At 39.5% G+C, this 14860-nt stretch overlaps 1 protein-coding gene across 1 annotated transcript; it reads right to left on the reverse strand.

The window, feature by feature from the left end:
* Positions 1-1763: 1763 nt before the first annotated feature.
* On the reverse strand, positions 1764-14631 carry tnfaip3 (tumor necrosis factor, alpha-induced protein 3). The gene is made up of 9 exons (XM_080192696.1): positions 14476-14631; positions 13975-14293; positions 9981-10171; positions 9623-9770; positions 8674-8844; positions 6821-7001; positions 4558-5612; positions 3414-3634; positions 1764-2515 (listed from the first exon to the last, which is right to left on the reverse strand). The coding sequence occupies exons 2-9, from the start codon at positions 14279-14281 to the stop codon at positions 2240-2242; spliced, it is 2550 nt and encodes an 849-aa protein (XP_080048822.1). The 5' UTR covers positions 14282-14293; positions 14476-14631; the 3' UTR covers positions 1764-2239.
* Positions 14632-14860: the final 229 nt, after the last annotated feature.

The raw sequence follows: 14860 nt of genomic DNA on the forward strand, positions 1-14860 counted from the left end.
AATAGCATACACTGTGCTGTAAGACTGGGACAGGTTCAGTAAGATAGTATGCATATCCCATTTCCTGATCCATATTCTTGTTGGGCAAGGATGTTTCTCTGAAATTGCCTTTTGGATTTATTAATAATTATGACTTTTATATATGAAAATATTTTCTCATTGCTAGCCATTAAAATTATGACCATTTATTTTGTAATTCTCATTATATATTTTCAGTTTCTAGTTTTTTTTAAATCAGATTTTTGAGTGAAAATTCCCAGATCTTTCCTATTACCAACATTAAGTTAGCTGATCTAATAGCTCCGTCCTGTCTCCGTTTTTAAAAGTAAGCGTTAGTTGTGTGCCGGTCCAAAGTTCAAAACACAATTTGATGAACATTAAATGACTTTTTTGGGTAGTGCTCTACATATCAGTCATGCCAAATAATACCCATGTTGCTAAGTGTTAAGGCAAAGTGTGCTAGAAAGAACACTTCCATTTTTCAATGATACCGGATATACTACATGTAAAGATTACAACACAGAAACAGCTCATGCAACCCAACCAGTCAATATGCAGGTGTTATCTTCCATAGGCATCAGTGTCAGGCATTTCCAGGATGTGCAGAACAAGTTAAACGTGAAAAGTTTGCAATACTCCACCCTACAATATGCAATCGCCTCACTTTGCAACAGTAGCCCGACTAAACCAAAGTTTATTTGGCCCATTTCACAGACCAGCCTTCTTCTGTCCTTTCTTGGCAAGATTGTCAATTTGGTGCTGAATTACAGAGGAATTTTTGTGGTGTGACCTCGCACCTACTCAGAACTGGGTTGTGACTATCCAAACACATTTCAGGTTGGATCTTTATAACTGAAGGAGCAAGAAGTTGTGTTCCTATCAGTCTGGTCAGGATTCAAGCCTGGATCCCAGAGGTGACATATTTTAAGCCACTTTAAGCAAAATAAGCAATGTAGCAGTGATGAAATCAATGTATCAACAACTGCATGAATGGAGCAGGGGTTCGATTCCTCACTCCCACACTTTCTGATCTATGTAGCAGTAAAGTAGGGAACAACAACAAATATGATTTGGAGGCCAATTTAGATCAACAAGCATCTATTTGCAAACTGGTCTTTGATTTGGTAACACCATGAATCAGGCATTAAAATAGGAAAACTTAACAGCCTAGGTCAGCCATCCCTGAATTTTTGTTTTAATGATTTGCTGTGATTTTGAAACTAAGAGTCAAGTGATGAAGTGCAACTGTAAATGACTTTTTCCACCTGTCACCCATTAGATTTAGATATTAAAAATATAACCCGAAAATAACACTGAAGTCTGTCACGAAAACAGTAAGGCAATGCGGCATTAAAGATTCATTTTCAACTCACCAGAAAAATTCTACTCAAACCCTTTGCAGTTTTCTTTCAAAATATGTTTATGCCAATTTCTCAAACAGGACATTATAAAATAAAATTTCAGAAGTACAGTTATATAGAATAGCTAATTCAAAGCTTTGAATAAGTTAAATTTCTAATATTTCCTTTTCTTGCAGAAACAGGATCAAAAAAATGATCCTCTTGTATTCAAAGAAGAAGCAAACTACATACAAAGATTTTCTTTTTTTTAAACACACAGACTCGTATGCTTTTGGCGTCCTAATTTCAGCCAAGATATTAGGACTATACAAACAAATAGTTGCTCTTATCTAAAACTCACAAAATGATGCTTTCAAAATTAAGCCAAGGTTAAATCATTCCAATAAACATACTTGTATTGGTTCTCTACAGAAAGGAATTGTGAAAAGTGATTGATGCAGCTTGAGTGTTATAACCTCTTGGGATCTGTAGTACCATCTCACATTCTTGCCTGAGAAAATATACGGTACCAAACCATTACAATAAGTTTGCTTATGCTTTGTGCGTTTGGTAAATAATTTATTTGAGGGTTATTTTCCCCAGCCACAATTATTAGAGTTATAATCAAGACATGGATTATATTTACTATATAATACAAGAAAAATTAAGGTAGTTTGATGGTTTTCCCCAAACAGTTCAGTTGAATTGAAAAACAAATTAATATAATAAATATGTCAATTTACAAATCAAACATTTATAGAAAATCTTCACAACAGCATTATGTTCTGCACCGGAACGTCCATTTTAGGATTGAAGGCCTACCCTTTTCAGGGTGGCACCAAAAACAGCTCATCCTTTTGCAAGAAAAAATCCTTTGCTTCCATTATTTGCACAGTACTTTATCTTCTCCCGTAAGTGGAAATAAAAACATAGCATTCATTGCAGTACCCGTTGCACTTATTATTGCCAAAATGGTCACAGCCTGTGGTGCGGCAACGCTGCTTTGGTGGGTTATTTAAGGCAGGATCCCAGGTGCTGTCACGATTGCTTTGGCGACAGGGTAAGCAAAGTTCACTGTCATTGGATGTTACATAGTTGTTACAATAGTTCCTTGCACACTTAATCCTCTGGCCTTTCAACTCAACGCCGTCCAAAGGTCGATGTTGTGATGCATTCTAGAAAGATACAGTCAAGGGAAAAAAAAATCATTTTTTGATCAGAACTTTGAATTTTGCAACAAGTACACAAAAAGCAGATTTTACATATTTTGTATATTTTCCCCCCTTACCTCACCTGGTTTCACCCCCACATTAAAACTCAGGAGCCAAGTGGAATCAGCCTATCCCAATTTTTGTGATATAGGAGTGCACATCTTCCATTGGCTGTACAGGGAAATTCATTTTCTCTTTCTAAACAATGACCCTTTGGCACGACAGCAGAAATAATTTAAATACTGCACATTGCAGCAATGCCTCAATAATATGCCTTGCAGTTCCACCCATTTTACTAATGTCCTTTAGGGAAGGAAATCTGCTGTCCTTACCTGGTCTGGCTTACATGTGACTCCAGACCCACATCTGTGGTTGACTCTTTGCCCTCTGGTAAATAGGGATGGGCAATAAATGGTGGTCATGATGTGGAGATGCCGGCATTGGACTGGGATAAACACAGTAAGAAGTCTCACAACACCAAGTTAAAGTCCAACAAGTTTATCTGATAGTAAACTCAAAGTTCTGAACTGTCCACTCGCCTGACGAAGGAATAGCATTCCGAAAGCTTGTGGGTTTACTATCAACTAAACTTGTTGGACTTTAACCTGGTGCTGTGAGACTTCTTACAATAAATGGCGGCCCAGTCAGTGATGTCCATATGCCATGAATGAATTCAAAAAAAAGGAACAGACTGTCTATTTGTTTCTTCTTTTGGCTCCAAGATATTTTGTGGGAAGACTTGGATGAGGGACAGGGTGAAAGTATACAAGAAAAGTGTGATCTTGTAATATTTGAATGTACATTTTGATTCTAAGTATAACTTAACATTCTATATGCAATTCTATAATCACAAGCTACTCACAGTGTTGGAACTGCCTCTAGATGTTGCTTCGTTGTATCTTTGATATTGTGTATCTATGAAACATTTTTGGCAATATCCTTCAAAATGACTGTTCCCAAATGTGTTGCAGTCTTGACCTCGACAACTAGCCAGGTTCTGGAATCTGGGGTCAGTCGATGATGGTCGATGAGAAGGCTGGACATTTCTTTGTGGTCTGTTCTGACTAGCGGCAGAGGTTGCACCTTTCAGAGACACGGAAAAGCGATTAAACATGGTTTCAATTACTTTGTTCAAAAATCCACAAACAATGCAGCATTCTGCAATTGATAGTTATGGGGGAAAATATTAATGTATATACATTCTGAACAAATACACCCCTAATCTATCACCTGGCACTCAGATTACTATCCTGTATATTGTTTTTGGGAGATGTTACAGCAGAAAATTTTGTACATCCTTCATTGGATAGTAGAGAGGGTCACTTACGTAAAAAAAACACAATGAATGAATCCCAAGAGATTTCTTTTTACATTGAAATAAAATTTTTGACCAAAATCTATTAAAGTGCCTTCAGACACTCCCTTGCCCACCTATCACAAACCGCACCCCCCCAAAAAATAGAAGCCAAATTATTAAAATTACAGATTTCATTATCATAGAAAAATTGAAATATTTTTCTAAAAGGCAGAATCTTTGGATCTCTGACATTTATTTCTACTTAAACCCAGGCATCAGATAAACTCATATGAACGTAAAAATCACATTTACAGTGTGGTATCAAAGCAAGGGATTTTGGTGTGTTTTTTGGAGTTTAATTTGAAAGTGGTTGAATGAACTGAACAGTCAAATGTAAATCAAAGTTCACGCTATGAAATAAGCAAATAGCGCTAGAATGGTAAAAAGGCACAGCATAAATTAGGCTTTCTATCCGGGCCCAACTCTTTCGTGCAGCCAAAATGAATTTACTTAAAAAAAAACTTAGGTTTTAAGAAAAACCTAACTCTAGCAGCTATAACTAAAGCTATAACAAGCAAACAGCTTTTTCACAGGGCTATTCTGGTCAAGACAATTTAAATATTTTCCAGTCAGCTGGTGAGCATTGCCATCAAATGCTCCCTTACAGAAAGCTCATAAATCATTTATTTAAACAAAGCATGCAACTTACTGAGGTTTTCTCTGTACCCTATAAAGCAAATGGTACAATAGCCCTGATGCTCTTTTGTTCCAAAGTACTTGCATCCAGAGTTCTTGCATGGTTGTAAACCTTCTTTTGGTTCCTCAGGCGTGTAGTTGGCTCTGTTCTTCGGTGTGCTTTCAGAGGCCTGTGGCCCAGTGGTGAGAGCCCATACATTAGAGACCTGGCATTGATCAGCGGCTGATGGGTGACCCATATTCCTCGCAATTTGGCTTGGGTGGGAATGTGATCTCTCATGGCCTGAATGTAAGGAGCTAGAGTCATCATGGGAGGATGAAGTGATTCCTTGAAATGTCCTTAACAAGCACATATTACACAATCCGTTCACTGTTGTTAGAGTTTCTTGATGACATCCACTACACTGGGTACGCTCTTGATGTAATGGATTACCAGCAGCTTGTTTAGTCCTTGCATTCTCCCGGGAAGAACCCATTTTCTCCGCAGCAGGCTCTCTGTGACCGGGTGCTTTCAACTCAGAAGTCCAATTATCAATAATGTTGCCTGGCACTACTGTCCTTGTTTTAAAGCACTGCTCGCATAATCCATTGTGCTGCACATTAAATGTAAAGGGGCAGTTGGGAACCTTGCATTTCATGGCATTCGTTTCACTAAAGAGAGAAAGACTAGGGGCTGTGGGCGGTGCTGAGCGAGGCCGAGAGGACCGTTCCAGTTCTGCGGGTGTCGTCGTGGTGATAACCAACTCGGCCCGAGGAGGACAGCACCCTTTCTTCTTCTGCTGCTCATGAGCTTTCACATTGCTTTCTGTCTTTGTGCCCTTTGCCTGTTCAAAGCACTCATGACAAAATGGTTTAGTTTCTACAGAGCAGTAGAAAAGGCATCCATAGGTGGCACATTTTTCTTCTATAAGTGACCCCTGGTATGCAGCAGCATTCGTTTGGATCCGGTTGTGAGCTGGCCTATTGGTCTCTGCCAGAGTCTGCTGCCATCTCTTGTACTCATGATTTACCAGCTGGTGGTAATCCTCCACTAAGTTCAAGTCTTCTGGCAAGTTGCCTTCATCCAATCTGAAACCACCAAAATAGTGCTGGTTTAAAATCTATGTCACAGAAACTTGATTAAAAATAAACACAAACCACTTTTGTAGAAACAAACTTGTGTGCGTGTTTCTAATGTGGACAAAGTTGCATTGTGGACATACTGGGAATATTCCCAACGTTGTGTTCCACTAACTCCAGAAAAGTTGTGGAACGTCCTCCAAGAATTAGTAGAGCAAAACAAAAACAGAAAATGTTGGAAAATCTCAGCATCTGTGGAGAGAGGACAGAGCTAACAGTTCGAGTCTGGAAGACCCTTCGATGGAGCTCGGATCTCTCCACAGTTGTTGTCAGACTGATGAGACTTTCCAATATTTTCTGGGTTTTTTCCAGCATCCGCAGTAATTTGCTTTCATCTTAAGAAAAGCAAGACATTATTTAGTCAACTAGTAATGAAAAATCTTCAACATCTAACGGAGGTTTGCTCCATAATTCTAGAATGAGATGTGCAGCATTCCTCAAATTTGTCATGCACGCCTGAGACACAACATTTATAATCAAAAATTAGTTTCAAAAGTTCGCAAGAGGAATCAGAAATTACTCTGCATTTCTTCCTAATCCTGGAGCCAGTCTGAATTCTGAAGCTGGAAGTAACTAAACATTAGGGGGAGGCATTGGCCTAATGGTATTATGCTAGAAACTCCAGAAACTCAACCAATGTTCTGGGGGCTTGGGTTCAAATCTCACCACTGCAGATGCTGGAATTTGAATTCATTAAAAACAAATCTGGAATTAAGCATCTACTGATGATCATTGTCGATTGTCGGAAAAACCCATCTGGTTCACTAATGTCTTTAGGGAAGGAAATCTGCCATCCTTACCTGGCCTGGCCTACATGCGACTCTAGAGTCACAGCAATGTGGTTGACTCTCAATTGCCCTCCAAGGGCAACTGGGGATGGGCAATAAATGTTGGCCAGCCAGCAATGCCCATGTCCCATGAATTAATTTTTTAGAAAATTAATGATAAACGAAACTAGTCATATTACTAGATAATCACAGCAGTCATTTTAGGCTCTCTCAATGTTTCACTGACTAGTAGTGTTGGAAGTAATTACATTGCTGACTGCCATTCTAACAAATGTGCAATTTTGCTTCACACCAGCACGAACTAATGATATTCCTTAGAAATACTGATAGGAAATAAGGTGCGATTAACCAATAAGATAACTATTTTACCTCGCAGCCTTAATTAAGTGAGTAGTACCAAACTCCAGACCCTGGACTGGAATTTCAACCAGGTTGAAGTACTCTTCTAGCAGCCTGGCTTTATTTTCCTCTTCCCTTGGTATTAAAAAGTGCACTGTGAAATCTTCAAACCGCCTTCTTCCGTCATGAACCAATGGAACAGCTCGGATTTCTGTTTGAACATAACAGTTTACATCAAACAATGTGTTCTGAGTACTTCCCCATGGAACAAAGAAGCATCTTGTACAGATTTGTGGAAACAACGGGTCAAAATTAAACACCCTGCGCAAGTAACAAATGAGTAATGGATTCCCCACAATAATGGATTTGACCAACAAAGCATGGGTCAATGAAGTGTCACAGGCTTACACTTCATCACTGATTGAGGTGGAATCTTTTTTAAAACAAAAACCAACAGGAAATGGCAAAACTCTTGCAAAGAATCTCAACCACTTTATTGCTAGGTCACCTTTACCTGTCTTAGATTGTGAAATTCTGTATATTACAGGCTTTAGAATGAAAGCATCAGCAGACAGAAAACTTAGCCCTGACAACTCTGTCTCCGGTGTCCATCGAATTTTGTGTTGGATTTGGTTATTCTAAGTCCTTTATTCCCCTTTTCAGCCTGGGAAGTTCTTGCCCCCGTTATGTATTTTCCCTCATTTGTACAACTGGAATGCTGGGCTCAAGTGGGAAAACCTGGCATCATCATTGCTGCATAACATCAGAGACAATTTACCATTTTAAACGGCCAGTTCGGGAAATACTTGTGTATTTCTGGATCAGGGCAAACTAGGATGTAGACACTTTAAACATTTTAAGTTTAATCTTCTGCATAGTTGCTTAATAATAATGAAGAAGTTCGGACAAATATTCCAGAGACTTTACACAGAATTTTAAAGATTCTTCTGCCCTCTTGCACCCATGCCTTACAGTCACCCTCTACAAATGTGCTGCTTTTCCTCTGTCCCCACAATTATAAACACTCAGAGCTCTCTGGTTGCTCTTCTCTCCTGTAGGGAAATAACATTGGGAAGAGGCTAAGACCCACATGTTTTGTCCTTTTATGTCCTTCAGGTAACTGAAAATGAGCAAAATGCTGAGCATCTGAAGGCATTTCCAAGAGGTTCCAATCACACAACAAGCATGGAAAACACTCTGAGGAGGAGAGTTGTGAGCGGCAGTCTGTCATGAGGTCACAGCTACAGCTCTTCAGTGTAACTGATCAAGGTTTCCCAGATCAACTGAAGAGGTTCTCTGAAAGTGTTCTGGCCACGCTGACCCTATTGAGTTCAACACAGCTCAGGAAATAATCATGCTGCCTGTAAAATTCAGAGTCCTTTATTAAGATGAAACTTAATCGTTATTTAAATGCCATGGACAACAGTTGCACCAGGGAGGGGAGGGGAGTTCCCCATTCCACAAAAAACCCACCCTGGTGAAACTCGGATGCTGTTGGACTGCAGACTCCACATAGACAGTGATCCAAGCCGGGAATCGAACCCAGGTCCCTGGTGCTATGAGGCAGCAGTGCTAACCACTATGCCACCCTGGCTGGTCATCTCCAAGTAGAACTGCAGTGGCAGAGCTGAGATATCAGTATCCGGGTGGAGGGCATAAAGGGAGGAAAACTAAAATATATCTATGGCAACAAAGGAATAAATGCAACTTGATATGCTGAAGGATCAGTGCATATTCTCGATATTTTCCGTGTAACTTTCCAACAATTCCACATTTTTCTTTTCATTTCAACATGTGGATACAAGTAACATAGCAAGAACTGGATAATTTTGATGAATGCTGCCTTAACTTACATTGATTTAAGAGAAAAAAAAATTAGATACCTGGACTCCTGTCGTCGATGGTAACAAGTGGAGAAAAATGCTGCATGTCATAGCCCAGTACAATGGGATACCTGTAGCATTCTTGTGCTGGCCAATGCAACGGCAGGTAGATCCCTCCAAAATGCAAGGGTGCTAAACTTGTGTTCGTGCCAAAGCTTCTCAGCACTCTGTCTGTTAAAAGGAATGATTGCTTGTTAAAGACAACTTTGTCAGAGAAGAGTTTCACTCTGTAGTAAAGAATGTTTGTGTTGTGAAAGTTTAAGATTTTAAGCAAAATCTCAAAGGGGTGAGGGGTGACTACTGCTGAATCTCAGTTGTGGATACAAGACAAATTGCATTTTTGTGAATACCATGAAGATCAAAATTCTGACCTTTCAATTCTGTTACTGTCTAAGTATGGACAGATTATGTTGGAATGAACTTGGTGATATCACAGTGTAAATAACCCTGAAGATAGGCCAGGGGATATCAACCACTCCACCACCTTTCTTTTTTTTTGAATGGAGACTAATGTCACAGAATCAATCCTTACATTTGTGTCTGATATGTAAGGAACGCACATAACTCAACTGCTTAAAGTCCAGCAACTGACACTTTGCTTTAAATTTTTTAAAAATCCTAAATTATCATCGGGGCAATGAAGTTAGGTCTAATCCCAATGTAAACAATAAGCATTTGTCGCAATAACAATCATTTGGAGGCTTTCGCACGTGCCAACTTTTAGAGATTTCTATTCATTCTGATTTTTTAAAAAAATGGAGAAATGGCACCTTCACAAATTCAATCAGCCACACACACCTCTATCCAGTTGTTTTTCCATCTATGAAAATGGTATTTGCATCTATGGAAGGGTCAGCTCATTTTCAAACTTCACATGTAAGTCCAAAATCCAGTAATTTATTCTATTCAATATTTTTTGCAGTTTTTTTTACTTTTGTCAAACACTCACCAGCAATAACAATTATTGGTCTTTTAAGGATATTGGCAAGAACAAAGATATGGATTTCCTCTAATGAATCGAAAGGTAGCCCTGGCTGGCCAAAATGTGCCGCTACAGATGCCATTTTCAGGACCTTCTCCCATTCTTCATCCCAGTTCTGCAGAAGAAATGGGTTTTTGTTAGAAATAACAAAAATATATCATGGAGCAAAATCATTGGAATAGTTGATGTCCAAAACTTCAATTGCATTCTTATCAAAACTGAAAATTAACTAAATTAACTTTTTTTCCCCAAAAATGTTCCGATCAAACAAATCAGTGTTACATTAGATGATTTTGAAGCAAATAACTGAAAATGACTTATTCACCTTGGTGTCATAACGGAGGCCTGTGGCTTCAAACTCTAGTGATCGGACACATTCAATCTGCCACCGTAATTTGAAGTTTCTTGTGTCCGTTTCTTTCAGAGCTTCCCATAGTGTTTTGCGAAGGATAAGGTCAATGTCCTGAACTCCCCACATAAACTGGGATGTGGCATGCAGCAGGCAGTTCCCATCACCTGAGACAGAAACAAATAAGGGGAGAACTCAAATTAAACGCAAGTTTTATATGTAAAGCAGAAAGATATATATTACAGACAAATGTTTGCAACCGCTGAGCGAAAAAAGAATCATATCTTGTCTCCAAATTAATAAGTTGGCTGATCTGAATTTGGAAAAATGGTAATTTGGCCACTAGGTGCAGTGGATGAGATGTGTTTAATGTCAAGACAGTGTGTGCAGTTGTAGTCTGCTGTTCATTATTTTATAGGCCAACCAAATGAACTGTTATTTCATCAGCGTACAAACTCAACTTATTATTTATTGCTGTAACAAATGTCAGCAGTGTATAAATCACCAGAATCTGAAGGGACAAAGTCTAACAACAGAATGAAAAGATCACTCAAAATGGAATTGTTTCCGATAGCTTTCTCACTATCTTATCTGACACACTATTAACCCAGTTACTTTGATCTTTTATTTTAACTCATTTGAGCCTGCAATACTTGGAAATTGCAGATCATTCTTTCTGGTGGATGAAAGGGAGTTGGCAAATCAATTTTTGGGGAAAAGAGAGTAACAGGGATTCTCCTGCATTGGTCACTGTCCTTTGTGCTTTCTGAAAATTTGAGCCATGCTTCAGGTTGCTTGTTCACTCCAGCCCCAAGCAAAATCCTAAGAACTAGAGTAGGATGGCAGGAATGTTAACCAACTTTCAAACTGATGCTGGAATGATTGAGATTAAATTGTAAACAACAAAAACACAAATTAAGGCACGGAGCCATTCTAATGACAAGCACAGAGTTGGAAAGCTTAACCTAAATGATTGCACACTTTTTTGGATGCACGGCATTGCCTCCTTGTTAAATTGGCACTTTCATTCAGAGCTGACTGGTGCAATCTGGGAAACAGCAATCTGGTGATTTTAAATAGTGTGTCCTACTGAAATCAGCTGGCTGCCCAATAATACTAACAAGGTACGAAAACGGAAAATTCTGGAAAATCTCAGCAGGTCTGACAGCATCTATGGGAAGAGAATTAGGGCCAACATTTTGAGTTTAGATGACCTTTTGTCAGAACCAAACAAGTTCATGCTAACAGGGTCCAGGTCCATTTTGAGGGTTGGTTTACTAGCCTTTTACTAATGGGCTATGGGCAGAAACTGAACACCCATCTCCAGCCACTATAAAAATCAGGCTGCCTAGCCCACCTCCAGATCCAGAGGGAAAATTACGAGAGACTGTGATGGAAATTGGCAAATATTCACATTATCTTTTGTCTGATTATATTCCCGTGAAGTGTTCGGGGATGTTTCACAACATTAAAGGTGCCATATAAATGCAAATTTCTATTGCTAAGGTCACTGTGAATTAGAGAAAGCCTGGCCTCCTCCCTTTGTTCTTTATTGACATATGCAAAAATCAACACCAAGCAAAAAGAGACCAACAAGTTAAGTGTGATGAAAGGTTTACTGTTGATCCCCTCAAAAGCCTTGTAGATAGAAAAAAGGTTAAGTCACCTGTATGGTGGAATGCTCATCACCTATCCGATGAGTGTAATAAGAACACTCATGAAGCATGATGTCCATGTTACTGGACTCAATATCCACCAACATACTGTGGCTACAGACTGTAATGTCTTAACTCATCAAAGTTACTTCACAGTATTTGCCCCCCATATAACCACCCCCACCTGATACAAGAGCTGTGCAAACACATCATCCTAATAGGCCTACTGCTATATTTTTACTATCACGAGTCATTGAGAGGGCACTTAACCAGCACCAGTCCTTTGGACTGTGGTAGGAAACTGGAGCACCCAGGAGAAACCCATGCCGACACAGGGAGAATGTGCAGACTCCGCACAGACAGTGATCCAAGCGGGAATTGAACCTGGGTCCCTGGCACTGTGAGGAAGCAGTGTTCAAGAAATATTGCAGCAGCCAAATATCTCTTGGTGCCCCATCAGGCAACACGTGGACCAATTCACAAGAAAAATTTCTAGTTCAGGTCTGCATGTGGCGTACATGCAAAATATGTTCTCATTTCAACAATAATTACATAGTAGTTTCCTGGTTGATTCATTTGTAATTTTTTTGTGGGCTGGAGCAGAAAATGGCTGGCGGGGGGGGTGGTGGTGGGTACGGTCACTGGGGAGAGAGAAAGAGAAAGGAAAAATAAAACTGAGATCAGTGATATAACCAGATCTAACCTATTTAGATATGGAAACTCACTAAAAAAGGCACTAAAATGAATCACCAGGGAATGCACAGAGTTCAATGTTCAGACTTCTTTTTGAAGAATGGGCCATGTAAAAATCCCTGTATAACTATGGAATTTCCATATGAGTAGCAGATTGACTAATATATGCATGCAGTCAATTACCATTGCTCTTTTGTAATGTGTAGCTGTCTGAGCCCTATTTTGTGACATGGAATTTCCAAGTGGGTGTGGTTGGGGAGTTTGGGTACTTGGAATGTTTATGCATTACACAAGTAAAATTTGATTCAACCAATAGTTGTTGGGACTTTCAGGGGAAGTTTTAATTTTAACAGACTCCTACACTCTTCCCCATTTGCTAAATTTTCACATCCCCAGACACGTCAGCACTGAATCACCGAAAATACCTAAATTTCTGAAAGTAGTCTGTGCAAACTCTGCTAGCAATTAACTCGTGGAAAAAAACATCAATTCAAATAATAAATTTGGGTCTCCACATTGGAGACACACGGTGACAAATGGTCACAAAGAATATTTTGGTTGCAGTGCTGAAACTGTCTTAAAGGGCATTCAGCAGCATTTGCTATTTGGCTTCTTAAACTGAAAATGAAACTTTGCATAAGAGAGCTCTAAAAAGTTTCAAAGTTAATTTAAAATTTCTTTCAGAAATGGCATTGTTCATTACCATCATGTAGAACTGAATGCCCGATTATCAGGCCACAATTAAGCAACAATGCACTTGTTAAGCTTCAGGTGCTATGTACGTTTACTATCAAATTGTGTATTGGGCAGGCATTGCACAATTTCTGTAATTTTTCCTATCTGAGAAACTGTTCAAATTTTCAGTCCCTTTTGGTGGATGTACAGCCATGTAACAGCCTTCAAAACTTCTTTTCAAATAATCCTAAACATTTTACAGCAATGAGCACTTTGAGCAGAGTTCCTATTGTGAGTTTGTTTAAAAACATACAATCTTGAAATAACGTATTAAATGAAAAAGGAATCGAATTGTATACTACCGCTGATATTAAAAAAACAAACCCAACTACAATAGAAGATCAGAGTACAGATCTGAACTGAATTTACAATGCTTGTTTCCTGCAACAATCTGCCTGTTTATATGACTGAAAATCAAAACATTAATCTCAGCAGAAAATATGCCTTCTTTGGAGGTATTAAATACTTGATTTTGAATGAAAAAATGAAACACATCAACTATTTGTTGTACAACTAACTCCATTGAGGTGAAAATAACCAGTGCAATCATACGAGTTAAACATCTTGCATTGACATAGTATGAAATCTGTGAACTAGATTTTATATTTTTTAATAAACAAAATTAAGTTCAGTCTTTCATTTAATTATATGGAGGTGCTAATGACTTAGACAACCTTATTTCCATTGACAGATAATGGCTACGTAACTACTTACCTCATTCTGCAACAGGTATTTTGTTTGTGTTGAAGTATTTTGGAATTAGGTATAAGAAGGCATATATATAGTCTCCCCCCGCAAATGTGCAATCAAAAATTCATCCCTAAGATATTTTTAAAAGGAGTCGTATAAATTAAAGACATATTCCAAATTGCGCTTTAAACTCTTACCGTTTGTCTTCAAAGGCACAAGTTTCTTGACCTCGCTGCACCAGTTGAGGTTCCTGTTCTGTTCGAGGGCAGTCTGTTGGGCCCTGTCGAATAGAGCCTCTTGGATTTTAGTCCTGAACTGCGGGCTGAAATGACTCAGGCGGAACAGCTCCACTGTGTACCTGTGCATGCTCCTGAAATAGTGTATCAACCCATTGGTGCAGGGGGGCTTGACCAGGTCATTGGAGATCCTCTCCCTGAGTCCCACCGTCTTCGTCAAGTTACTGGCGAAGAGAAACTGAGGCAATAAGCTGCCTTCAGCTGCCATCTTCAGCACACCCTACAGCGGATGGAAGGAGTCAGGGAGTTAGCACTGTTATAGCGAGACACAGCCCCCTTGATCCTGTCAAAGGCACAAGCAGCAATTCACAACATCCACACATTAAAACAATAATATTCAAACATGCTGCAAAACAGGCAGACAGAATAAAACGTTTGCCGTCAGAAATGAGTAACAAGTACCGTTGAAGTTGGCTTTCAGCCCCTTTGCTGAACAGTGAACTTTGTTGAACAGTGTCCGGACCCCCTCCTTTCCTCGGGTTAACTGCAAGGTTGTTCCGGGCTTGACTCGCATTACATTGAAGTCGATTCGCAGACGCTCTTCCCCACCTTGGCGAAAGTCAGAAGATGAGGGAAAACACGCCGGGACTTTCCAGTGGGGATTTCCACCGCGACTGGCCCGGCTGCCGACAGAGGGAGTAGAGGAGTTCAGTCTGACTCACTGCAGCAGCACCGATGTGTCAAGAACTTGTAATCCCTTCCTCTCTCACTCGCTCCTTCGTCTCTCCTTTCCACAGTAAACCTCTAACCCCTTTTCATCTCTTTTAATAAAGAAGCCCCTGCAAGG

The sequence above is a fragment of the Carcharhinus amblyrhynchos genome, chromosome 7 (genome assembly GCF_965287045.1).
Source record: "Carcharhinus amblyrhynchos chromosome 7, sCarAmb.v2.hapA, whole genome shotgun sequence".
Taxonomy (NCBI): domain Eukaryota; kingdom Metazoa; phylum Chordata; class Chondrichthyes; order Carcharhiniformes; family Carcharhinidae; genus Carcharhinus; species Carcharhinus amblyrhynchos.

Excerpts from the sequence above, each read along its gene's own strand:
- tnfaip3 (XM_080192696.1), bottom strand. The coding sequence starts at position 14,281 with ATGGCAGCTGAAGGCAGCTTATTGCCTCAGTTTCTCTTCGCCAGTAAC. Across the intron at positions 9,771-9,980 it reads GCCTCCGTTATGACACCAAG|AACTGGGATGAAGAATGGGA; the intron begins GTGAATAAGTCA and ends TTTCTTCTGCAG. Across the intron at positions 7,002-8,673 it reads CATCGACGACAGGAGTCCAG|AAATCCGAGCTGTTCCATTG; the intron begins GTATCTAATTTT and ends ATGTTCAAACAG.